Genomic DNA, 25452 nt, shown 5'->3' on the forward strand with positions numbered 1-25452 from the left:
TAACTTTACTGATATTAAACTGGAGGTTTGTAGTATTTGTTGGGGGGAAAGGGGCTTGAATGATAAATCTAGTTAATATCTTTGTTTTTATTTTATTTTCTGCAGGTCAATACGTGGGTTAATTAATTCTTAACAGCCAATCCCCACAGTAAAGTTGCGGTCTTCTCTCATACAGGGGACATTTTTCTGCATGAAGTCATTTTAAATGTTTTTGCAAGATTTTCCAAACGTTAACTTTCACTGCGGATGTTTAGTATTTTTACGGCGTGTTATTGACCCACAGTCATATCTGTTCCATTTTTGCACAGATCATCACCTGCATTCATGTATATATCGATCCGCTTTGCACTTTTAAGTTTTATTTTTGTTTATTTAAGTGTATCTTACTTATGTTTTGCACTAAGTACCGAAGCAATACTGTTGTAAACCTGCTCACCATTTGGCAACAAAAGCCTTTCTGATTCGGCTCTAACAGCTAACCGCTTCTTCTGGGCCGCACCATCGTCTGTGTGGGGTAAACAGAACACTTTCCACACATTTAGGTCAAAGCGTCAAAAACAAATCAGATCAAAGCTCGTCGGTACCAAGCGTGCTGGAAAAAACACAGCGCCCCGCCCCCTGACGTCATCAGCGCCTCCTCTGCGGTCAGCTGATCGCACCTGAAGGGACTGAGCGTGCACAGAGCCTAACGTAAAGGAGCTTTCAGGGCAACGACAGCAGGTAACGCAGCTTGTAATGAAAGGAAAGCTGTAATTATTAGTTCACGGGCGACACCGTTTCTCTGTGCTGTGGACGCATTAGCTTAAAGGCTAAACTTAGTTCACGATAGCTACTGTTTGGCTAGCTGAGTCACAGATGGTCTGGACGATGGGAGACAGCGATGGGGAGGACGCAGTGGACACTCCTGCGCTGCCCGTGGAGGTGAGTGCAATACAAACGCAGTGCTCGTGAGCTACAGTAACAGTGTTCTAATGGCAGTCAGCTACTGCGCATGACCTGCTGTACCTGTCGAGTGTGCTCTCGCTGGAGCTGGTTCGGATCGAGCTCTTCGCGGATGTTTAATCTAATCCAGCATTTCTGTCTCAATCTGCAGGTCGTAGTTTACATCCTGAGTTTTCTCCACGCTTCAGACAGGAAGGAAGCCTCGCTGGTCTGCCGTAGCTGGTACAGTGCCAGCCAGGACCCCCGCTTCCAGGTCACTCTCCCCAGACCACAACAGAGACGATGAATTGAAAGGTGGCTGCACATTTTAACTGTGTTTTTTTCAAATTGCAGAGGAACATCACCTTCCGCTTCCCGGCTTCGGCCTCGTCCCTGGAGCTCATCAGGGGTCTGGGCCGAAAGCCACGCTGCAGCCTGATAATCAGCCAGCTCGATGGCTTCAGCATCTCCAGATCGCTGCTGCTGGAGGTGCAGTACTCTGACGAATTAAACAGCTCCTGTCTGACACATATTAGGGGTACAGGTGGTTTTTTGTTGTGTTTAGTACCTAAAAATGTCTCAGCATCCATTGCTCCTTCTGTGAAACTATATTCCTGACGTCATGTGATGACAAACCCACAAACAAGCAGTCATACGCTTCCTGGTAGGCTCACATAATTCACACACCTCCGGGCAATGGAAACTTTTTTTACAGTGGATTTGTCTGGACTCTAGTCATCTTAGAAAAACACTAGCATTGTTTTAACATTTTTATATATATCTCAATCACAGCCTTATTATTTTAATTTCCTGTCACAAGGATAAACACGTGACAGGCCATAAATGAACGCCAAAGTTCAGAGCAGCTGTGGTCATTACTTAATAATTCATGCTTATCACAATCATGTGCGTCTGTGTGTGTGAACGTGTAAGCACCGAGTTTCCCACTAAACACACACACACCTTTGCTAACCTTCCTGTTTTGTGTTGCTTCCTCCTCAGGTGGGCCTTTGCCTGGGCCCTAAACTGGAGAGCCTGGCCCTGCCTGGAAGCAGCATAACAGAGGCTTCCCTGCTGGCCCTGCTCCCTCGGCTTTCCTCCCTCCGCAGGTTGGACCTCAGAGGTCTGGACAGCCTCTTCATGTCTGGAGCATTCCTCTCCAGGGAGGAGCACAGACAGCAGGTGGGTGGAGACGGGCAATAAACAATCTGAACAATTCAAACAAGAAATTTTTAAAAAATCTTTATTTTTTTATGGTGTCATAAAAATGTGAGCAATCATAATCTGCTTCCAGGTGCGGTCAGCACTGTGTGGTCTGGAAGAGCTGGACCTGTCTGACCTCCGTTACCTGTCTGACCTCACCTTCAACCGGCTGACCGGATGCACGCCGCGTCTCCGTCGGCTCTCGCTGGCTGGCTGCCATATTGCTTTTGAGTTTGACCCGTATCGAGGGTGCCCGGTGGGGGCCGTCGAGGACTCTTCAGCTCTGCTGTCGCTTAGGAACTTGAGGAGGTTGTTGATGGAGCAGAAATCCACCCTCGTAGCTCTGGACCTCAGCAGGACATCCATCACCCCTGAGTCGCTGCGCACTGTTGCACAGGTCGGGATGTTGGCACAGCACAAGTTTCAGCATCACTAAGAATACTTCCACTGAGAGCTGTAATTCTGTGTTGCAGGTTCAGGGTTTGTTTTTAGAGGAGCTGATCCTGCACGGCTGTAAGGAGCTGACCAACTACTCGGTGGAAGTTCTGGTGAAGCACCAGCCAAGCCTCCTCAAACTGGACATCAGCGGCTGCACGGAGCTGACCAGCAGGTCTGTGGAGGCCATAGCGCGAGGTCTGAGGTCACTGACACACCTCTCATTGTCGCAGGACTGGAGGATCACAGAAAAAGGTTCCCCCCGTGCACATTCTTGTGTATTTAACTGAAATTGTCACCCAGTGTGATCATTTTTATATTTGATATTATCTTTGGAGTGACCGTAATCACGATGATGGAACAAACTAAAAGCAGCTTTAAGGGGAAAACAAACGAAATAATCAGCATTTTTCTATTTGAATAGAACTGCAAGTTTATGATGCTCTGTTATTAGTTTCACGCTCGCAGCTCATCGCACTGCCTCCATGTGATTAACATCGTGTTACCAACAGGCCTGTCGGACCTGCTGTTGTTGCCCTCCCTGCGCTCTCTGGACCTGTCAGAGTGTCTGCACATCAATGGAACAGAGATGGTGAAAGGCTTGAAGGGATCCGATGCTGCCAGACGACAGCTAGAGACGCTCAACCTCAGGAGCTGCACCTACATCAGGGTCGGTCATTGTCTGCGTCGCTTCGTTCGGTTTAAACCAGACGGAAAAATCTTAGCTTCCTGCCTTTCTTTTAGGATCCTGCAGTTTTCTTTCTCGCCCAGCTGCTCGGGGACACTCTCTGCGAGCTTGACCTGACTTCCTGCAGTAATGTGACTGACCTGTCCGTGTGCGCAGTCGCCACCTACCTGCAGAAGCTGGTGGTGCTGCGGCTCGGCTGGTGTAAAGAAGTGACAGACTGGGGTCTGCTGGGAATGGTGCAAAGAGCCAAATGTGAGCCTGACGAGGAGACGGTGAGAATCACAGCTTTGTGTCTGTTTTGCTCTAAGCACATGTGGTTGTTATAATAATTCGCTCTAACAGGGAGACAAGGGGCCCAGGTTCACCCGGACTTTTGGCAACATGGGCTTCTTCAAGCCTCCTCGCTTGCCTTTCGAGGAGCGACCCAAGCTAGTGACTCCGAATGACCTGGAGCAGCTCAGACAGCAGGCTGGAGCTTCTCTTTTAGCTCTCAGCAGGCTGCAGGAACTGGACCTCTCTGCCTGCTCCAAACTGACGGACAGCAGCATCACTCAGGTAGGAGGAGGACGGGCAGCAGAAGGTTCCAGTCTGGAATGCAAAATATTTGAAAAGCTCTGTTCTCCTCTCTCAGGTGATGAGTTTCCCAGATCTCCACCATCTGTCTCTCTCCATGCTGCCGGAGATCACAGACGACAGCTTAGTGTCGACGGCGCGTCACTGCCGCAGTCTCACTAGTCTCGTGCTCAGCCACTGCCCAGGTATCAGCGACCGCGGCGTGGCGCATGCTGCGCCCTACCTCCCCAGACTGCAACATCTCTACCTCTCCTGCTGTAATAACATCACCGATAGGTGATTAGCACACACGCCTCGCAAGTAGCTGCAGCTCATCGGAAAGCCATCAAATTCTTACGCTGTTTGCACTCTAAACCCCGCAGATCCCTGCTCCTCCTGGTGCAGCACTGCAAACGTCTGAGGACGCTCGACATCTCCAGGTGCAACAACATCTCCGTAGCAGCAGTGGACTTCCTCCAGACACAGCTGCCCTTCCTGGAGAATCTCCACTACAAGTTCATAGGTGGGGCTGATCTTAGCCTAAGCCTCTGACAGGCTGAGTGAACATCCCGAGAGGCTGCTGGGACTTGAAAAAGAAGAAAACCTGCTGACTATAGTCTGCTCTCAGCTGAGCTTTTGGCACATGTCAGTATTTTGTGCAAGAGAGGAAAAATACTTTAAAGTTTACAGCAGGACCTAATTATGTCATCTCTCGAGTAAATATCTGCTCCTGTGTGGAGTAGGAATCACCAGTTTGGACCAAAGGTTATTTTTAAAGATTTCAAAGGAAGGCGAAGACGGCAACACACGAGCACCACAGGAGGAAGAAAGTAGTCAGCATTTCATGTATTTACTGTTCGGAAAATTTTATATTTAAATTCTTTGAGGTGCTTTTAAATGAATTACTGCTGTCACAGACGTAGATTGTTGTAGACAGATGCCAGCGATGCTCCATTTCCTTTATTGTTTTAATGCTGGCAGTCTTTGCTTGTTTGCTCAGTGATGTTGTTAAAAGCAGGATGTAGGATGGGACACTTTGATGCTGCTAAAGCTGTGGAGTGAAAACGTTTCCAACTTCATCTTTTAGATTAAAACAAAGTAAATCAGGGTTTTAATCACTAATTGCTTTTCAAAAATGATAGAGTGTCAGATGTTCTTGGAAAGGGAGCATCATGCCAAAACTAGCGAGTTTCATTTCCACTCCAGCCCACTGTGGACGCTGTTGTAGCACTGAGACAGAGGGAGTACTCATCATGGACCAAAGTGTGCAAAGGTGTCTTTTATAAATAAACCAAAGTTTGGCTTTTTGCTGTATAAATCAAATGTTTTTATTCATGTGAATTAAATCAAAGCACATGATTCAACGTGGACATTATCCCAGAGGTCAGTGTGTCAGTGTGGAGCAGCTGTGCTGAAACGAAATCAGTCAGTTCCCCAGTAGCTCCTCCAGGTGGCGCCACTGAGTGCTCACATGACAAAACCAGCCGTGGACAAAAAGCATCAGTTTTAAAGTTACAATGAAATTTGATCCAAAAAGCCAAAAGTCATCCAACGCATGTGGTACCGTGTGATTGTGACAGAGGGACGTGTGCCTGTTTGCAACAACGATTCAAAATCATTTAATGCATCTCTGCTCCAGAGCTGCTGAGATCCACATGAAGACGAGTGCCTGCAGGTGCATGAAGCTGCGTAACACTGAACACCTGCTGTATGTCTGATGTGCTGGAGAATAAACGACGTACCGTGTTGTAGTTAATGCCCTCTTTAAAAAACGCAGTATTCCTCACACACATTTAGAGAATTCAAAAATATAAAATGATTGTAAAACAAGTGTAAAGTACCATTACTTGAGTGGTTATATTAAAAAGGATTGAATTACATTTTGCTCGGTACCTGTGTGAAGGTTTGAGTGCAGGGAGGAGCAGACGTGCGTCACACAAACACTGACGGCGTCTCAACCTTGTTCCTGCTTCACTCGTTTCACTTGGATGTTTAAAATAAGAAAACTCAAGCGTCAAAGTTATAAATCTGTGATTAAGATGACAAGCGCGTGCACGCGCAGCTCCGCCCACACCGACGTCTCGTTTCACACATATTTACACAGTCACGCGCTCATTGTTCCGTCTGGCTGAAGTCGTAGCAGAAGTTGAAGTTGCTCGGAGGTTTGGGAACGACCGGAGCGTTGTCGGGTATGGGAACGTTCTCCAGATCTAGGAGGCGGAGCTTGATCTCCATAGACAGGAGGATCTCCAGCTCACTCCGCATCGATTCGCTGCTCATCTCCCGGCCGAGGAGCACGCTCAGTCCGTCCGTCCACAGGCAGAACTGAAGACGTAGTGGAAGCTGGTTAGATTTAGTTTCTTCACTGTATATCACAAAGAAACTGAAGGAGGTAACGGAGCAGCGTTTAGACTCACGTCGGTTCTGGACGGGGCGATGAAGTTCAGGCTGTACTCCTCTACGTCGTACGTGATGCTGAATGCCAGATCGAGGACCTCCTACAGAGAAAGCTCAGTGAGACATTCCCCCGTCCACACTTATTATCAATCATCACCAGTAACAAGAATCATTGTTAAACAGAAAGAAGCTCGAGAGCATCAGAGACATCCCAGTGTGCTTGGGTGAGGACTTCACGCTGGAGAGACCACATCTCTCACCTGGCCTGGGAACGCCTCAGCGTGACCCCAGATACCCTGAGTGAGGGAGGTCCTTCTGTGCCCATCGATGGACCTGCATCTTATTTCCTTAAGCCATGTTTAGTTTCTCTCCATATTTCTCCCTTGACTGTCCACACCACCTACAGCAGGAGGTGATCACCATGGTACTGAGAAGGTGAAACAGCTGACCTTATTCTGTTTGCCTTTGTTCTCCTTCATGTGAGGACAGTCTTTACCCGTCAGCAAGCCTTTGATATCTGCGACTGGAACTGAAGAGGAAGCGTCAAAACACACATATGGTTAATATACTTCAGACAATAAAAACCATCTGTCGGAGTCATATTAGTTCCTTCTTCTGTTTTGAATAACAAAGAGTCGTCAGTGCCAAGCGGTAGCTGCAGGTGGCCCCGCCCCTCCCTGAGGAGTCTTCCTGTTAAAAGGAAGTTTTTCCTTCCCACTGTCACCAAAAAAGACTGTTGGGTTTTCCTCTGTATGCATTACTGTGGGGTCTACCTTACAATATAAAGCACCTCGAGGCGACTGTTGCTGTGTAAATAAAACTGAATTGATCAGCGGCTCAACACACCTGCACTGTTCTGCACTTTGTATCAGGGTTTGTTGGGCACTGATGCTTGATGATTATTAAGATTAATCAATGAGCATAATAAACTGGAATTCCACACATGACAGTTTCTCACAATTTAATTTTAATGGATAAACCTAAGCATGAATATGGCTCGAGCCATTTGGTGTAGAAAAACTGAACTCACTCTTCTCCTGCAGTGTTTCTATTGGTGGATTTTCCGTGTCTTCCTCCACATCGCCGTAGTGAAGCATTTTGTGATTGGGCGACAAGCGACAGTACCACAGTTTATCTGAAGAGACAAAGACGCGGGTTAGCCTGACACGCCCAGTCTGCCGTTCGCTGCACGCGAGCCTGTGAGCGCTCTCACCCTGTCTGCGTCGGCTGCTGATCTTCCTGAACATCGTGCCCTGACACAGCCTGTTGAGTCTCTGCTGCCGGATCAACTCGAGCAGCTCCGGCTTCAGCCGCTCTTTGAGTTCACTGGAAAGAAAAGCAGCAAAGAGCTATAAAATTATTCTGAAAACGTCACAAGCAGTTTTCTCGTTGTTCTAAGACATAAACCGTCACTATTGCCCAGATGACATTTATTCAAATCTAATCAAAAATCAAGCAGCAGAACTGTTACACTGAGTGTTTAGTGACAAACACCAGTGTGACCTGCTGGTTGCTCCATACGGGTGGAAACTATTTGGAGTCGTCAGCAGAACAGCTGATCGGACAGTTTAACAAACCACAAACTCCGTTTTTATTGAATCGTTTCCAGAATGTGGGGTCAACACACGGGACGCTCAGCCGAACTGTGTGTGGATCACAAACACACTGAACCTGAGCTCGTTTATTTCAAGCTTCTATTCTGTTACAAATCTGATCTTTGCATGACTGAATCAGTACGGACGGCGTGTAAATGACCTTTAAATTTGGTAAATATTTTTACGTTTGTTTGAAAGGTACTTCGGTTTTATTTTGAAATCCAGGCTTTTATTTTGAAACAGGAAACTGGCGCAAAACCGTTAAAGGGCTTGTTAGTAAGGTTTCTTTTAGGATATGGTAAATAGTGTGCCTTAAAGTGAAAAATATGTACGTTTCCTTTGCCAATTAGTACCTGGCTGACAGTGGCACAAGGTTTGTTAATGTTTCCTTTAACGGAATAAGTTACGTGCAACCAACATGTCGTTTAATAGAGTTTGTGTTGTTAACCTTGACCTTTATGTGTAGCTGTAAGTTAGTGAGGTGATATAATGAATTGAATGATGTAAATTTGATGTATATGCTATATGTGAGCAGGGGAAATGTGTTTCCTTTAATGTTATGGTATTAATATTGCTGGCTTTGTTTTGCTCCTAGCTCTTACGGTGTCTTCACTGAATGTTTCAATAAAAACATTTCCAATAAAACCTCTGAAGCATCAGTATAAGAGACCATCATTCAGCCAGGGATGCTACACGGCGGGAACTGCAGACCTCGACATTTCTCTGACATGCAGAAAGTAAATGAGTTCAACTGTAAAAGGCAAGAAGTCAATCTGGGAAGCAGTGGGCGCTCATCTGATCCGATGAATGCTGGCAGCTTTTAAACAACCTATCCGTTTATCACACCGCGGTGGGCCTCGGCTCGCCTGCAGTACAGATGGATTTACCATGTGTGCCCACTCGAACGTGACTGCACAACACACTCATCCATAACCAGTAGACCTGGCTCCTGCCTACAGATAGACAAACATCTGTTTATACAGACTATAGGACAGTTGGTGCACATGGCAACTCCTTTAACACAGACCGGTACGCAGCACGTAAACCTGCTGATGCTCACAGCACAGGCGGAGCCAGAGTCTCTTCCTGGTGCAGTCGTTCCGTCTGCCGCAGTTTGAGGATCTCGCTGTAGTTCAGAGCGTTAACTTTGTTCTTGAAGAGCTCCAAGGAGGTCGGCTTACTCGACAGAGTCCTGGTGATCTGCTCCCTCACCACCTGCATCACCTGAGGACAGATATGGGAGCACAGACATGCTGTTGGTGTGATAGGGATTGGTGTTTCACATAACCAGGGCATGTCAGCCTGCCTATTTAACACGTTTGTGCACAATGGTTGAACATTATTCCTTCATGTGGGCAAAAGAAGACTCAGAGCCGCTCAGTCATCAGTGCGATATCCTCTCCACGCACGCGCTCACACGATGGCCTTGCTTGCATTTGTCAAACGGTGCCATCATAACGTCCTTGACCTTAATGTGACTAAGACTAAGGAGTTAATCACTGGTTACAGGAAAGATGGCGGTAAACCGAAGGCCAGAATCACACACAGTGAGACTCCAAGTTGTGTAAATATTTGGGAACGCTCGACTCGCAGCTTAAATCTGATATAAACACGAGAAACTGCGGTTAAACGAGGACAACAAAGAATTTATTTTTGCAGAAGCTGAAAGTTTTCAGTGTTTCTAAGAATATTTGATAGAATTTTTATCATTCTGTTATTGCAACACGTTCTTTATGCGCTGCTTTGATGAGCAGGATGTGAGTAACAGGGACAGCGTTAGCAGTATTCTCGAGCTCGAGTCTCGCGCACCCTCGAGACAAAAACTGCTCCTCAAATTCTTTCACGTTCTTCTATTAAGCTGCTGAATGTTAAACGTGAAGAATAATAGTTTGTTCTTGTCCCGTCTCTTATTGTCCACAGCTCACCTGTCGGTCGTGTGGGGTTCAGGGGGTTGAGGTTAGGAGCAAACCCCCTCGAGCTCTCGGTTTCTGCTTGCAGAATAAAATGTTCATGCATCAGGAGTTAGTGAGGGCAGTCTCCACCCAGCAGCTGTCTTGATACATACACTGGTAAGGTCGTCGTCTTTGTGTGGGAAACGGTTCGTGCTGCTCGATGACAGACTGACTGGTTTCTATCGTTACCTGTAAAGTGTTTCTTTAGTTCAATTTTTACTTTATTCTTTGTTTTTATTGAGATGGTGGTCAGACTGAATTGCCCAGCGTTTTCTGAAGCTCCGTGCTTCAGTCTGTGTTTCTACTCGTTAAAGTGACGCTCACACAGAGACGGGAGGTGACCCTCAGCGCTCAGGGCAGTGACATACGTGTTAAATCTATGGTTCCCTCAGTCGTAAAAGTGGAAAATCTATATAAAAATCAATAGTGTTAAAAGACCGAGCCAACTCTGCGCTGCTGCGGTCACACCCCCTCACCCACACATGTACGCAGCTGACCTAGATCATTCCTGTTCACGCCCAATTTGATTGACTGCAAACAATCAGCGTCTAAAGTGTCGATAAGCCTCGACTCATTCTCAAAGCTCAGAGTAATCGCTCGGTCTCACAAATGTCCTCCAAGAATGTGAAGCGTGACCAAAGTGTTTGTGACTGCAGACGACAGCGAAGTCGTTTTTGTCCCGCAGCAGTGGAAACACAATCTGTGAAATCCAGAACACGAAACGAGCGTCTACGGTTTCACAGCGCGGCTCCCCGCTCACGTCCTCAGAGCCAAAATAAACTCATCGTCCAGCAGCAATCACATGACACGGTCTGCGCTCCCACCACTGTACATCTGTTTACGTACAGATGTGTACAGATGAGTGGTAACTGTTCCCACCTTCTATTCTGCCCTTATCTGTATGCAATCTGCTCCTATTGCTCTTCTGATTGATGCAAACTGCATTTCATTGCCGTGTGTTTATACACGTGTAACGACAATAAATCTAATCGACACATTGTAACGATTTATTAACAGCTTCTAGTGTCACACATTGAAAACAAACAAAAAACCTTTTAGCCTTTGATGTATGAATCACTTCTGTACTAGAATACTTCATATTGGCCTCTGTGTTACCAGTTAGTTAAAAACTACTATCTTACCTCCATTCTTCCTCCTCAACAGACAATTATTTTAAAACCCTGGCTTCAATTTTCACCCTCGGTCAGTCGCAGAAACGTGACGGGGATGACGCGGAGTCAAAGTGAGATCACCTATGACAGCAGAGGCCTTTGAGTGTTTGGTAAACAGACACCCCGGTGCTCACATGCACACGCCCAGCCGGGTCCGGCCCCTCTGTCGTTTAGCTCAGCGGGCCAATAGGAGCGACGGCAGCTGTCTCTCTGTTTGGCAGCGTGTTCACGGACGCTAAGTGTGCGTATGTGTGTTAGCGGAGGACGGCTGTTCAGATCATAACACAGCTGGACTGAGGAGATTTCTTAATGTTGGAGGCGCACATGCAACTAAAACCTAAATAAGCGATATCGCCGTCACAGCCTCAGCTTTCCTTCTTCTTTGCTGCTCCCTGTCGAACCTTTTCCTTCTCTCCCTCTCACATCGTTTCCAGAGGTTTTACGTTCCCCTCTGTTGTCGTGTCATTACTGCCGATGCCCTGGGCGCTTTGTTTTCCTCGTTTCCTTCTCCCTCCGTTTCTGCCGTTCGCCGCGGTTCTCTTTGTCCACCTAATGCTGCTTTGTCCTTGCCTCAAAGCACCCTGGGAGGTTGGACACGAGCAGAAACAAAAGGCCAGTCTGCTGGTCTGGCACACAGGACACTGGCGTGCACCGGAGAGGTCAAAAGGTCACAGAGTTCTATGAGCACTGTGTGGATGAAGGATTGTTGAGTTCTCAGTATTTCTCCCAGATGACAGCGCTCTGCCGCCAGCTCGGCTTAAACCACAAAGCTAACTGTGCGTGTGGGGGCGGGGCGGGGAAGGAGAACCAATCCAACCCACCAAAATACAAACTTAGACAAATGTACATTTAAAATTGAATTTAAAGCATTCTGCTTTAAATTTCAGTCTCTGTGCTTCATTTTTACTATATCAGCATTTTTATTTACTTGTGTCACAGTTCATTAAGATAACTGAGTGGAAACACCCTGTGAGGTGTGATCAAAACAGTCCACCAGTGGGCCTTAATGGATTCAAGGTCTCCCATTCAACCCATGCAAGGTCACCCACATGACCACAGGGATTAAAGTGCAGCTATTCTCAGATCATTCCCCAGAAGTCCAGTTCTGACCACCTGCACTCTGCGGCTTCTCCACGGACCTTAAATTACATTTTACTGCACACTGGCCTCAATTTTAATTTGGCGGGTCATCTCTAGCTTTGACCACAATTTTCTGCAGCGGTTCGAATAAGAAACATCAACTGAGGGGCAAGATGAAGAAGTGTTGGCTTCCCCGCCCTCTGAATTAGCATTTTTCCACAGCATGTCTTTTATCCTGTCTTCCTTCTCTCACCCCAACCAATCACAGCAGATGGCCCCGCCCCTCCCTGAGCCTGGTTCTGCCGGAGGTTTCTTCCTGTTAAAAGGGAGTTTTTCCTTCCCACTGTCGCCAAAGTGCTGCTCATAGGGGCTCATATGATTGTTGGGTTTGTCGGTCTGTGAAAATATTGTCTGACATTAAACCGTCCGTGGCACAAAAAAGGTCGGGGGTCTACGATGCAAAGCGCCTTGAGGAGACTGTTGCTGTATAAATAAAATTGGATTGAATTTTTGCACTCTGATTTCAACTCCCGTTTATTCAGAGTGCAACTGATTTGTATTGTTCGGCAGAAATGGGATTAACTGTGGAGCAGTCTATTCACCACATTTGTTCTACTTCCTGAACAAAAGCTCACCAGAAGAGATCCAGCATAGCTTGCACAAATACCCGCGGTGGGGGGGACTACTTTGGGACTACTGACCTCTGTCTGCCTGACTATATTTAAATAAGGTAAGGTTCTTTGATTCTTGAACTTTCTGATGACACCTTGTACTACCCTTGAACTTCCTGAGCCAGCGGTTCCCTCTCTGACTCCTCCGGTCTGCACGATGAAGCATCCTTGGGTTGGACACTGAACCACAGTTTCCTCCGATGCATCCACGAGTGCACGATTGCTAAACACATCACTCGTATGCATGTATGATTGTGTGCTATGAATATAATAAAGTGTTTTGTTCCCGACCACACACATGCATCTAACGTATATAACATGAAGAGCTGAGTTTTCGTTCCAACTCATGGTGCTATTGTGTAAAACGACGAATGTCACATAGAAGAATTTACAAAAAGCCACCGTTCACTTCAGTTTGGTCACCGGCTCGATTCCACTCATTGTTTTCTGATTTATGGAAGCGTTTTTGTGGTTGGGTGTACCGCAAATGACTCCAAGTACTCCGTGGGAAAGTGAGACTGACTGTCACTGCATTTAGCAAAGATCCCACATGTGGTCGTGGACGGTTTGGATCTGACGTACCCCACGTCACCGGTTCACACACTGCCACAGCCAACGACCAGAGCAAACTCTCCCGTCTATGTGAGAACTGCCCGGTGTACAAGGACTGAGTTCCTTCTAGCAAAGCGAGCGCCTCTGCTGCTGTACCTTGTCAAAGTCTTCCTGTGTGGCTCTCATCTCTTTCCAGGTCTTGTTGAGCAGCTGAATGCAGACGCAGAAAAGCTCCTCCATCAGCCGGTCCTGACTGAAGAAGATGGGGTGGTAGCCGGACCCCGTCTCCGAGGCTGTGAACAGACAAAATAAATTAGAGCTCGAACAAGAGCGAGCAGAGATCGCAGCGCGTAAGAGATCAGACTGACGTGGCTCTCCGATCCGAAGGATTTCACACAGGATGAGCGTGAGCTGGATGCTGCTCCTGGCAAAGGGACACTCGTGTTTGTCCTCTCGACTGCTGTTCTCCAAGACAAACTGACGACAGAGACAGAACGGAAACTAAGCTGAGCGTTTATTATGCAGTCACCTGATTTTTGAGCTCATGTAACAAACAAGCCGCTTGTACTCGATCATTTTTTCATTTAACATGCACCAGCAGAGGTTTTCTATGTCTAACTAAACTGCAGATAAGTCATGCTCACCCTGCTGTAGGCGTCGGGATAACGTGTGGCAAAGTAATACATGGTGTCCAAAGCTAAGAGACCAGGAGGCGTTCGTGACAAGTCCTGACCGGGGTTGCTATTATTCTGAAAGGAAGGAAGAAAGTGTCACATATAAACGAGAGAAAAGCTGGCAGACAAACAGTTACCGTGTATGATCTCACGCTTACAGAAAAGCCCAGCTTCCTGAACTCTTTAGCACAGAGCGAACGCCGTCGTTCGTGACTCAGACTGTTCTCGCTTTCTGTCTCGAACGCTGCCTGCCTCAGACCGTGAAGGATGTCTCTTTGTTCCTGAGGTGAAAGCAGGCAGACACACAGTGGGCTGTTAGAATCTTTACGTTTCTGAGCGCGACAGAACATTAGAAACGGTATTTTATTCATAAGATTTCAGGATTATAAATGTAAAAACATAAATGTGCAGCCGACCGGGCGTGGCTTTAACATGTCTGTGAAGGTCATCGTAGTCTAAGGAGCTCGGAAAGAAAGGCGTCTGGACGTGAGCCTTACTCTTACACCTGAAGAAGCTTCTCGGATGAAACGTCTTCAAGGAAACTTAAAGTCCGGACGCGTTTCTTTCCGAGCTCTCTGAAACCTGACCCGCTGTGTTGCGGCTCACCTGGCTGCAACAGTCCAGAGGTGTCCTCATGCGGGGCTCCTGGAGATTCAAGGTAACCGACTGTAGGACATAGAGGTAGTGGGCCATCTCGTCTTGGACTGAACCAGAACTGTGGATTATATTCTGCCAGAGACACACATTTGACATGAATACATTTTATATTTCATCATTATTAAAAGAATTTGTGAAACGTGATCGTACACGTGAAGATGATTCACCTTATATATGTACTGGCGGACATTCTTCTTAGTCAGGAAATCAAACATATCCTGTAAAACAAGAAGAGCGCGTGTGTCACTGGACTGCAGAGACCTGCTTCTACCACCGGGTGGCGATACAGTGTCGACAGGCAGCGTAAGGCAGGAGGATCAGCCTGAGGGACTTTGACCTCTGTGACGAAATCGCTGCTTGCTGGTACGTGCATCTCTGACTCAACCGCGTTTTTGTTCGCAACTATTTTGCTGATAAGAAGGGTGGGTTTGTTGACCTGATGTAAAAGTGAGGAAGTAACAAAGAGAGCCTGAGAGAAAAGAGCCGAATGAAGGAACCGTTTGTGCACATGGAGAGAGGAGCAGAGGCGCAGAAAGACTCGACTGTCTGCAGACGGTGCCTGTGGGATTCTGACACGCATGAACAGCAACTGTCCTTCACCCCGAGGCACATGTGCAGCTACAGTCTCCTCAGATTATGAGATAAAAACAAAGAGAATGAAATTATTCCAGGAACAAGTGCAGCTCCGTTCTGCTGTGGCCCAGAACTACAGCCACCTTTTACCTGAGGGACGCCTACATCAGCTACACTAACACATACTTTCAGCCCACAGATTCACAAGGTCACATATTCACACAAAGCATCAAGTTTAAATGTTTTTGATCCTTAAAAGCTGTCACTAGGACACATGTATGAGTATCAGTGAAGAAGCACCTGAATCTGACATCCTGCGATAGAAAAGCCAAACTTTTAAGGTTACTGCTGATGAACAGTGTGCACAGTGCTGCCTGGAGGCAGACACCGAGGACGAACTGCGAGCCAAACTAAAACACCTGATCATCTGCAAGCTTTGAAGTTTTACTAGTGTGGAAAAGAGGAAGTGCATGAAAGGTTTGAAAGTAGCAGAGGCACCTTTCGGTCCGAGTCTCCGGCTGTTTGCAGCAGGGCCATGAGTAAGGCCATGGCTTTGGTTTGTATCTGCTGATTTGTCCTGAAAAAGGTTAGAGACACACAAAAACATTATTTTTACAGCTTTGCAGCCACATGGAAATGCGTGCATGCTCCTTTGACAGATTTCAGTTCTCGTATTGCTGCACTCGTGCAGTAAAAACTGGACAGTTTACATATTTAAAACTTCCTGTTACAGAAACAATGCTGTGACCTCGTTGCATTACTCGAACGCGTTTCACGTGACACTATATCTTTGTGCCAGATTAAGCGAAAGCAAATGATGCTGATTAATGATTTTGAACTTTAAGATGCAACAGACACTAAGCGAGTGTGACTTGTTGCGTGATAAACTACTTACACCTGCAGGTGAGCAATGAGCCTCTCCATGGTGATTTCCTGTTTGACCTGCAGGAAAAGGCTGTGGCTGCTGAGCACCATGCTCTCCAGGATGTCCAAGCACACCTGCTGTATCGAGGCGTCCGTCGACTTGGCGTTCACAAAGCCGGCGATCTGAGGGAGAAACGTGAGCTTCAGAAAATCAAACTCGGAAAACGTGCGAGAGGCGTGCGGAGAGCAGCGGGGACCTTTTTGATGAAGACAGAAGAGAGGTTCTCCCATGAAACGATCCCATGATCCATCAGCTCCATGAACCCCGTCAGCGTGTGCGTCATAATCACATTACTCCTGAATGACACAGTAAAAAGAGGCAAGCATGAGACATTCACACGGACACGATCAGTGATGCCCTTGGTGCTTTAAAGTCAGTAACATAAAGCGTTGCATCGCTGAGAGCTCAGCCAATCGTGTTGCTGCTACCATCACAGAAAAGAGCTTCAATGAATCAGTCGGTGATATGTGACGAGGATACTAACTCATTAGAGTCTTCTACAATCTTGACCAATAAGAGGTGTCCGTCTCGGCTGATGAACTCCTGAGCAAAGGTCACGTCTGTTGAAACGCTCGCCAGTTCCTTCAGCGAATCGCAGCGCACGCCTGCGTCTGAGCTCTGGATACCCTTGAACAAATCCTCCGCGCAGCGGCCCTGAGTTCATCCACGCCAACGAAACACACACAGAGAAACACACCGGCTCAGAAAAGTCATCCATCGAGCTCTGATGCGACAGTTTAGACTTCTGGAGCTCTAGTTGGTCAGCACGTAGCAGAACGTAGCCTCTCGCTGTGTTAGAGGGAGAAGAAGGTGAAACAGGCTGCAGACTCACCGGTGCCTTGGTCAGACGCAGGATGCAGCCGTTCTTAATGTCCAGACGATTCTACGACACACAAACAAGCAGGCAGACACGGAGAAAAGGTTTAAGAAGAACACCAAACATAATCTGTGTCTATCAGAGGACTGCACATCCAGGCACAGAGGCTCAAGACGTCAACGAGAAGCTCATTCCTCACATTATCAAAGAATGACTCATCCTGCATATGTACTGTTTATTTACCAAAGGCCAAACAGACCAACGTTAAAACGGGGTTAGCGGGCCGTCTGGGGCTCGGGCTGCTGTTTGCACCGTGACCCTGTTTGGCTTTTAAGTCTAGAGCAGAACATTAAGACTGAATGCACGTGATCACAGATGTGACAAAATATTTCAGCCCAAATTTACACCTCATCTCCAATAAAGCGTCTCAGTCCCTGTTCGTCGTGCCACTTACAAATGAGCCGTGCAGCTTTGCTGCAGCCAAGCGCTTCTGCTGTTCTTCTTCTTAACATTTATTAAGCACAAAGTAAAATCTTTGCAATCGAGTCTGTGTTTTGTGAGGCTGCCCCTGGCCTGTGCAGACAGGATGAACCCAGCACGTTAGCGGTTTTTGGTGGTCGGAGAAACAGCTCAGAGAAAACCAACGGGCCCTGCCTGGGCTCCAACCCACCGACCACCTGACTGCTGATAATATTAACATGCACATTTCTGAAGTCTGCCACTAAAAGCAGGAAATAATCAGCACCATTATTAGACCGCCTCTGTTCCACAGACTCCTCAAGAAGCCAACCTTAAACTGAAACATGTGTGTTTAACTACGTGATCACTGCAAAAGCCTGAAGCTTACCATCCCTATGCTAACTGTAAAGGAGCTGCAGAAGCCTCGTCTGCATTTTTCCTGATGGGATGATAGTCTTATCTCAGAGAGCAGGAAAGCTTCAGCAGCAACCTTTCGAGAGGAATCTGAGTGAAGCTGCTTCTCGCTTTAGCTTCTGTTTTTCCTGTTTCACGCTCGTCTTTGATGACTGAGCTCCAGGGAGACGCTCGTAAATGCAGGCGAAGTGCTGACAAAGTAGTGATTCACTGATCTAGTGGCAGAGATAGATGCTTATCTCGTAACCATGGAAACATCTGGAAGGCTGACTCGGGTCTGGTACTTGACGTTTTTGCAGAAACCTGAGCCAACGACAGACGTTTTTGTGTTGACTGTTGCCGACTGACCGATTCGGTGATGTACATCTGCACTCCGTCAGCATACTGCAGGGCGTAGTTCTCGGACCCGGGGAGATTCCATCTACACACACACACACACACACACACACACACACACACACACACACACACACACACACACACACACACACACACTCTTCAGTGTGACCAATGAAGCACGATGATGTCAAGCAAAACAACCTCCATCGCAGACTTACCCGTCGCACACCTCCTTTATCACAGCAGACAGAGGTTTTTTCTGCAGAGACAACAAAACAGCACTTAGTCACACATGCATGCAGACGCAGCATAAAAGACACACACCTGCTGCACAACTACTATGTTTCTCTGTCGGGGAGCCGAATTCATGCTTCAGTAATGACATGCTGTTATGGGATCGCGGTTCCACAACTATTCCCGCTGGCTGGAAACCTTGTTTGCTGGGCAGAGGAAAGCTCGCCGACACTCTGTGAACAATGTTGCCCTCGGTGCCCAGAGTCCTCTCTGTACGGAAATAAAAGCCAGACTACTTCCATGTCTGCCTCTCAGCTATCCTGCTATTAGTGGTCAGCCCTGTGGTTACCCTGTCAAAATGTCTTCAGGTTCTGTGGTTGACCCGGTGGACAGTCTGTCATTAGTGGCAGCAAAGAGGGTCAACGAATCAGATGCGTCTGCTGGAAACGCTCGGGCCAATGGGAAGTTTTCCTGGCGAGGTAGAATTGGTCGCGATTTAAAACGAAACTATTTTGTGTCAAGAAAGGCCCAAAGTAACACTCCTGAATAACTTATTGTGACGGTTCCTCTAAGAATAATCCCGATGAGATTATCAGCTGTTCAAATAGTGGGTGAAAGGCGCTGGCTGGGAACCTGGTTAAGCCTACGCTAGTGTGCAACTCAGAGACCTCACAGGGGCTGTACACTCTAGACTTAACTGTCTTGCGCAAGGAAACAACTTCCCCCAAGTTTCTGGGAAACATATGGAAAACTTCCCCACAATCACAGAAAGCCATCACTGCTATGAAACACTTTTTACTTTAGTCACAAAGCTTTCACACTTTATGGCTCATATCAACACAAACCCCAGAACGAGTAACAAGTGTATTAATAACAACACGTTCACGTGAAAGAGTCACTCCCGAGGCACGAGCAAGCAAGAGACAGACCGCAGAGTCCGGTCATGTGAGTCGCCAACAAGAGCGACTGAAAGGAAGCTGAAAACTCACATCGGTGCATGTTCACTGTGCAAATTTGAAGTGAAGGCAGACGCAGGGAGAAAGTGGAGAAAGTGAGCTGCAGCTCTTTCCACAGCATCACTGAGAAACGCATGAAAGCGGCGTGACTTCTGTGACATTATATCAACATGTGCTTCATGAAGTTTATGTAGGATGCAGCAGGAAGTGGGAACATTTGAGTTTAACTGTTAGTCTTACATCACGTTTACAGTCGGGAGCCGAAGTGTTATTCTGACAGCTAGTTTAAACATGTCATGTTATAGCAGCTGTTTCAAACCACAGCGGTAAGGAAGTGGGGATCATCACCATCGACACACACACGCACACACGCACGCACGCACACACGCACGCACGCACACACACACACACACACGCACACACACACACACACACACACACACGCACACACACACACACGCACACACACACACACACACACACACACGCACACACACACGCACACACGCGCACACACCTAAAAGTGCCAGTATTATTAGTGTCTTTCAGTTTCTAGAGTCATAATTAACTCCCCTTTTAAAACCTTTTGCCAAAGCGCTCTCTCCCCCTCTCTCTCTCTCTCCCTCTGAACTGATACAAGCAGGAGTGGGCGGAGCCTTCACAGACGCACGGGCCAATATGGTGACACCTTTTTATTCCCCCCAGCAAGAAAATGCCCAACATAGTTCATATGAATGCACGTCTCTGTGGTCTGGCGTTGACTCATTAGCGTGAGTGCTGCTATGAACGTGCCAGAAAGTCTCAGCACTACTGGACTAAAACCAACCTGGGCAGAATTAATCGACCAAATTACCTGATGCAGCCTGACTGAAATATGTCACAACCTGGAGTCCAATCAGAGCCTTCGCATTTTGACCAACTCTCTGATGAAATGTGTTCATAACGGCTGCAGAACAAAGTGGTTAAGGTTCCCCTGTTTGATTCCACCGAGCAGGTTTATATTCACCACGATGCTGACGGTGCAACAAACTCTGAGGTGTAAAATGTGAGCTGAGGGTCACAGCTCTGCCAGGTCCTCATGCGCCATCATTCCTGCACCATCTCATCTTTTCTCACACAAAAACTCCCAAAATGCCAGAAACATAAGATCAGGACACTCTTCTAAGTTGTCCCGTAGCATCGAGAGAGCGACGACGTCACTACGAGCCGACTGGTTACAGTGACGAGCTCGTTGAACCTGTCTCACACAGAAACAGTCAGATCACACGCATTAAAGAAAGCTTAGTTCAGTCCTGCTGCATCAGACGTTTGCACGATCGCAGGGCATTGTTCACGGCTGCGGTGCACGTGTGAAAACGGCTTTCAACTCTACCAAGACAAGTAAATTGGGTAAGATGCTCCGCAGAGGGAAACAAAGTCCTCTTGTGGTTTAGAGGTAGATCAAACGTGACATCAGAGAAGCACATCAGACACTCAGTGTGACAGACTGCGTTATTTTAACCAACCAGAGCGCGACGGACGTTATCAGTTAAAAGTGTGCACGTTGTATAAATGTGTGCATTACCTGGTCCAGTTGTATGAGCTGGGGGTAGGCCCCGGGCATCTGGATGGCTATCTTCACTATGTCCTTCTGCTGCGGCATGATGGCACCTCTTGGTTACACCGCTATTCAGCTGCTAACGGGAAAACAGAGTTATTGGGCACCTGTGGGATTTATATGAAATACATTGAGTCCCATTTAAGAACATATATAAAAACCATGTGACCAAAATGGACTCGAGTTTGCACAAAAAACGAGTCTCCGTCATTTCGACAACAGAAAGGTGGAATAAGAAAACGAGAGCTGACAGTCTGTAAATCTGATGGCTGCCTCGCGTTGATCCAACAACCGTTTTACACATGAAGCTGCAGAACACGGCGGTTCCTCTTTCACGGTTTATTTATGGAGTGCTGAGTAAAGCTGAAACAGGTGACCTCCTGCCCGTACAGGCACCTCCAGTCCTTCCATCGTTCTTCTCACTTCCTCCTCGGCTCCGATAGACTTTTCCCAGAGGATAAAGAAGCTGCTGTTGCGCTTCAAACCCTTCCTCGTCCTCCTCCTCAGTCTGTCGACACATGGACAACACATACAGTCTGATGTTGAGTCTTCTGTGCGCTCACTGGCTCGGTGTGATTAACAGCCCAGCCTGTGCTCGATCTCTTGGATGCTTTTTGCATTCTGTCACTTCCAGCCTCAAAAAGAAAGCTCGCAGTTTTTAACAAAGCAACACTCCCACTGCTGTCACAACAACCGCATGCTTCGAGGCCTCCTCGCCTCCCTGAGGCGCCGTCTGAGAAAAAAGGGCCGTTTTAAGTGACGATAAGAATGCAGCCGATACCTGGATGTCACCTCTCAAACATCCATCTTTGTTTGGGGGTAACTGACATGGACTAGATGGAAGGAGAAGTCTGAAGGGCCAAACCTGTTTGGGTATGTTGGATCTGGTGTGGTGCCAAAGGTCAACTTCCCTTTGAAAATAAAGTATTAATCTTAATAGAGATTTATAGAAACTGAGGCCTACTCAGCTTCTGAGTGACCGAATTCAAAGGCCAACCTGTCACGCTACGGTTTTTATTAACAATAACTGAGAGTACCTGCGGTTTTTGAGCTGTCCAAGCTGCTTAATGAAGAATGTGAAACTGAGCCCATGTAGGCTACTTGCTGTGGTTACTGCTTTGGCTCAAAGAACTAACCAAACAAGTACACATGAGTTGCGTCATATAGTACAGCTTTGACTACACCAGTTTCCTAATCAGCCTGCAAGTGGAAACTGAACTTAATTTCAGGTCTGGGTGTAAAATCCAACATTTCAATAAAAAAATGACGAGTACATCAGTCAAAGAAAGCGCTGTAAAAGTGAAACTTGGCACAAAGAGTCTTTCAACCCCTGAAGAAGTTCCCTTTTTCCTAGTAAGCACAATCATCAGGTCAACACTGACTAGCGTCGTGATTTACAATAATAGCAGGATAACGATGTTGTGATGATAAATACAGAGAGGATGGCACTCACAGTAAACACGCTACCTGCTTGGCATCATTTACATCATCAAATATAATTGGGTCACTTCCTCTCAAATCAGCCAGTTTTTAGATGATTTCTGCTCAAGTGTCTCCACTTGGCATAAACAAAGAGACAAAGAGCAGAAGTTCTCTGGGAGGAAATGCATGGCTGATGCCAGAGCTCAGGGATAATGGCCAATGCTTCCAGCTGACAGAAAGGCAACAGTAACTCAAACAACCACGTCACAATCAAGGTAAGCAGAAGAGAGTTTGTGAACGCACAACACGTCGGACCTTGAAGCAGATGACGTGGCGCTCCTGTCAGGTAAGAACAGGAAACTGAGGCTGCGGCTCGCACAGGCTCACCAAAGCTCGACAACAGCAGATTGGAAAAATGCTGCACGGTCTGATGAGTCTCAATGTGGGCGATATTTTCGGTAGCATCGTCTAAACGCCGCAGCAAGTACTGTAGCAGACCACGTCCAGCTCTTTATGACCACAGCGTACAGGTCCTGTGATGATCGCTTGCAGCAGGACATTGTGTCATGTGTCAAATCATTGCAAGCTGCTTTCTTGAACATGACAGTGAGTTCAGGGCACCCAAAGAGCCCTCACAGTCACCAGATCTCAGTCCAAGCACAGCGTCGTGGAGATGTGGTCGAAGGCGACACTCGCATCATGGATCTGCAGCTGGACCAAAACCTCAGGAGTGTTTCCAGCTCCTTGATGAATCTTTGCAGGCAGTTCTGAAGGCACAAGGGGCTTCAACCCAGTACTACTCATCTGACACTGTGGCACTGTACAAGGATAATCTGTAGACCAGAGCATTCAGAGCTCACAGCTTTGCGATGCTGCTGTCGCATCTATAAGCAAACTATACGATCTATCAGAAAGAAGGAAATGAGGTTGTAGACAAATGTGGCCCGGCGACAGGAATAGAACACCACAGTACAGTTCGTCTAGATCAGAAGCTTGAACATTGATATAATCTGAGCAGACTAGAGCTCACCGTGGCCTGACCAGGGCGGAGATCAGCCTGCATTCCTGTCGTCCAAGAAGAATCAACTTAAGCTAATCCTTTAAGCATTTCCTACAAAGTATTTTTAAAGTGTCTGAATTGATTTTATACAGCTTTACACTTAATGCATTAATGGTCAGGAACACGACGGCAGAAATACAAATTAGAATAAATTAAAACCTCTCATTAATAGAAGTTACCATTTCTTTAGGGGAACTAACGTCCCCAGACAAGGAAAGATGAACTAAAAGATGTTTTTTGCATTTTTAACTAAACCCAACTTGCTTGTATCGAAAGTTAAAAAGCTGCTGATCAGCAAAACTGTGTAAGCTGCCTCATTTACTCAGGAACTCAGGAAAAGAGGGAAGCTTTCATGTGAGGCTCCAGAGGTTAACCACCAGTGCGTGCTTGCCTCAGTCTGTACCTGTCTGTGCCTGTTCGTGATGCCCCCCAGAATTAACCAAGTGGAAGCTGAAACCACACCCACTGTCTGGCTTAAAACAGAAGAGAAGTTGAGGTTTAACTTTAGTACTCTAAATGTAATGATCCCAGTTAACAAAAATCCTTTAATAACCTGAACAACTGGTCAAATAAGAGATTAGCCAATCTTTCAAAGACACAAAAAAGCCGAAGCCTCAGCAGTGTAATACATATGGATCATAGCTGCTTCCATCTGACAGCCAAAGACAAGACATGGTTCATTTTACAGGCCAGCAGTTACTCAAACCCAATTACGTGTAAATCAAAGAAGAAGGAGAAGAAAAATCAGCCTTGCTGGGTTCAATCAGATACAATTTTCTGCTTTTCTGAACGGAAGTTGTTAGAAATGCAACAACAAACAGGTCGTTATAATATGGGAAGTTCTAGCTGCTACAATAGACGAGAACTCAAAGAGTACATCTCTGTGCACTCGCTCACTGTGCAGCTGAAACAGGTGGAGTTTGAGCTGCGCACCATTAAAAGCATAAATGCATTTAAAGGAGATGATGTCAGACAGATTAGAGTCCCACCACATTCAGCTGTCACCGTCTATATTCAGTGAGCAGTTTGCTTAGTTAGGCTTAAAACCACAAGCAGGCTCAGAGCTTTTGTTAGCCTGCAGATCCTGTGTGTGTGTGTGTGTGTGTGTGTGTGTGTGTGTGTGTGTGTGTGTGTGTGTGTGTGTCTGTCTGTCTGTCTGAGACCCCCTGGACTGGCAGACCCCCCCTACCCACTGTGGAAGTGTGTATGTAGGGAGGGAAGAGCTCAGCTGCCTGAAATTCCTGACATGACAGAGTCGCACATACACTCGGTAAATCTCAAATGCTACAGGTTTCCAAGAAAAGGGATTTATATGGTAGAGAAAACTGGAAGCTGCCTTTCTAAAATAAAAATAAAACACAGAAACACTTATATTCGGAGTTTTTCTTATAATAATTATGAATAAGACAATTGTGCTTTACATATAGCACATGTCAGTTAAGTAAAGTCATGCATCAAGTTAGCAGCTAAACAATGTTTTAGTTAAAGTAAACCACTCAGTGCAACAAGTTAAAAGTGCAGCTAATCTGATATGAGCGCAGCCACAGCGTGTTGGAAACAGTCAACACAACAGTCGTGAAAGAAATGTGAGCACAGCTTTCTTTTTCCCTGAATGCCTCCTACCTGGTATGAGAAGACGAGTCAAGAGCTACTATCCTGCAGGAACCGCCGCAGTCGGACCGAGAAACATTTGCAGCTCCTTTTTTACTCTTCAGGAGGAACCGAGTCGGTCCGCGGAGGTGTGTTCCCCTACAAAAACATCCGACCGCTGACAAAATCTGTACCAGCGTCTCTGCAGAAAGTTTTAACTGTGATAAGTTGACCTAAAAGTTCCGGGTCGGCTGGAGTCTCTTGGTCGAGCGTTTTTTTCTGGGTTTTTTTTTTTTTTTTTTTGGAGTCAATCGTCTCTGATTAACAGAGCAGTTTCCGATTTGGATTTTCACAATAATACCCCTCCCGCGTTTCACATTAATTGAACGTTTAAATTGAAAATAAAACTAGAGATAAGGAAGAGAAAAATTAAAATGGGAACAATAACCAACGCCATATTTTATATTTTGCTACTTTATTGTCCATGCAGGAAACCTTTGACCGTCACATTTTTTTT

At 46.6% G+C, this 25452-nt stretch overlaps 2 protein-coding genes across 4 annotated transcripts; one reads left to right on the top strand and one right to left on the bottom strand.

Moving 5' to 3' along the window:
• Positions 1-623: 623 nt before the first annotated feature.
• On the top strand, positions 624-5174 carry fbxl9 (F-box and leucine rich repeat protein). The gene is made up of 11 exons (XM_004569136.5): positions 624-921; positions 1094-1195; positions 1276-1410; positions 1924-2103; positions 2216-2521; positions 2598-2814; positions 3072-3229; positions 3304-3519; positions 3590-3802; positions 3879-4096; positions 4183-5174. Exons 1-11 carry the CDS (start codon positions 856-858, stop codon positions 4349-4351), a joined length of 1980 nt encoding a protein of 659 aa, XP_004569193.2. The 5' UTR covers positions 624-855; the 3' UTR covers positions 4352-5174.
• elmo3 (engulfment and cell motility 3) lies at positions 5103-25225 on the bottom strand. 3 transcript variants are annotated; one of them, XM_014409558.3, is made up of 21 exons: positions 24969-25225; positions 20831-20939; positions 18295-18335; positions 18086-18158; positions 16880-16930; positions 16532-16701; positions 16244-16343; positions 16018-16169; positions 15621-15699; positions 14717-14767; positions 14499-14621; positions 14051-14173; positions 13863-13967; positions 13587-13695; positions 13375-13511; positions 8852-9015; positions 7410-7522; positions 7227-7331; positions 6646-6725; positions 6217-6297; positions 5103-6124 (listed from the first exon to the last, which is right to left on the bottom strand). In XM_014409558.3, the coding sequence occupies exons 2-21, from the start codon at positions 20906-20908 to the stop codon at positions 5912-5914; spliced, it is 2148 nt and encodes a 715-aa protein (XP_014265044.1). In that variant the 5' UTR covers positions 20909-20939; positions 24969-25225; the 3' UTR covers positions 5103-5911. The 3 variants fall into 3 exon arrangements, with proteins under 3 accessions (XP_014265044.1, XP_004569194.1, XP_076741647.1); XM_004569137.5 differs by having other exon boundaries at positions 20831-20942; positions 24969-25224; XM_076885532.1 differs by lacking the exons at positions 13375-13511; positions 13587-13695; positions 13863-13967; ... (10 more) ...; positions 20831-20939; positions 24969-25225 and adding an exon at positions 10886-11576.
• Positions 25226-25452: the final 227 nt, after the last annotated feature.

Source organism: Maylandia zebra, linkage group LG7, assembly GCF_041146795.1.
Source record: "Maylandia zebra isolate NMK-2024a linkage group LG7, Mzebra_GT3a, whole genome shotgun sequence".
Classification (NCBI taxonomy): Eukaryota; Metazoa; Chordata; class Actinopteri; order Cichliformes; family Cichlidae; genus Maylandia; species Maylandia zebra.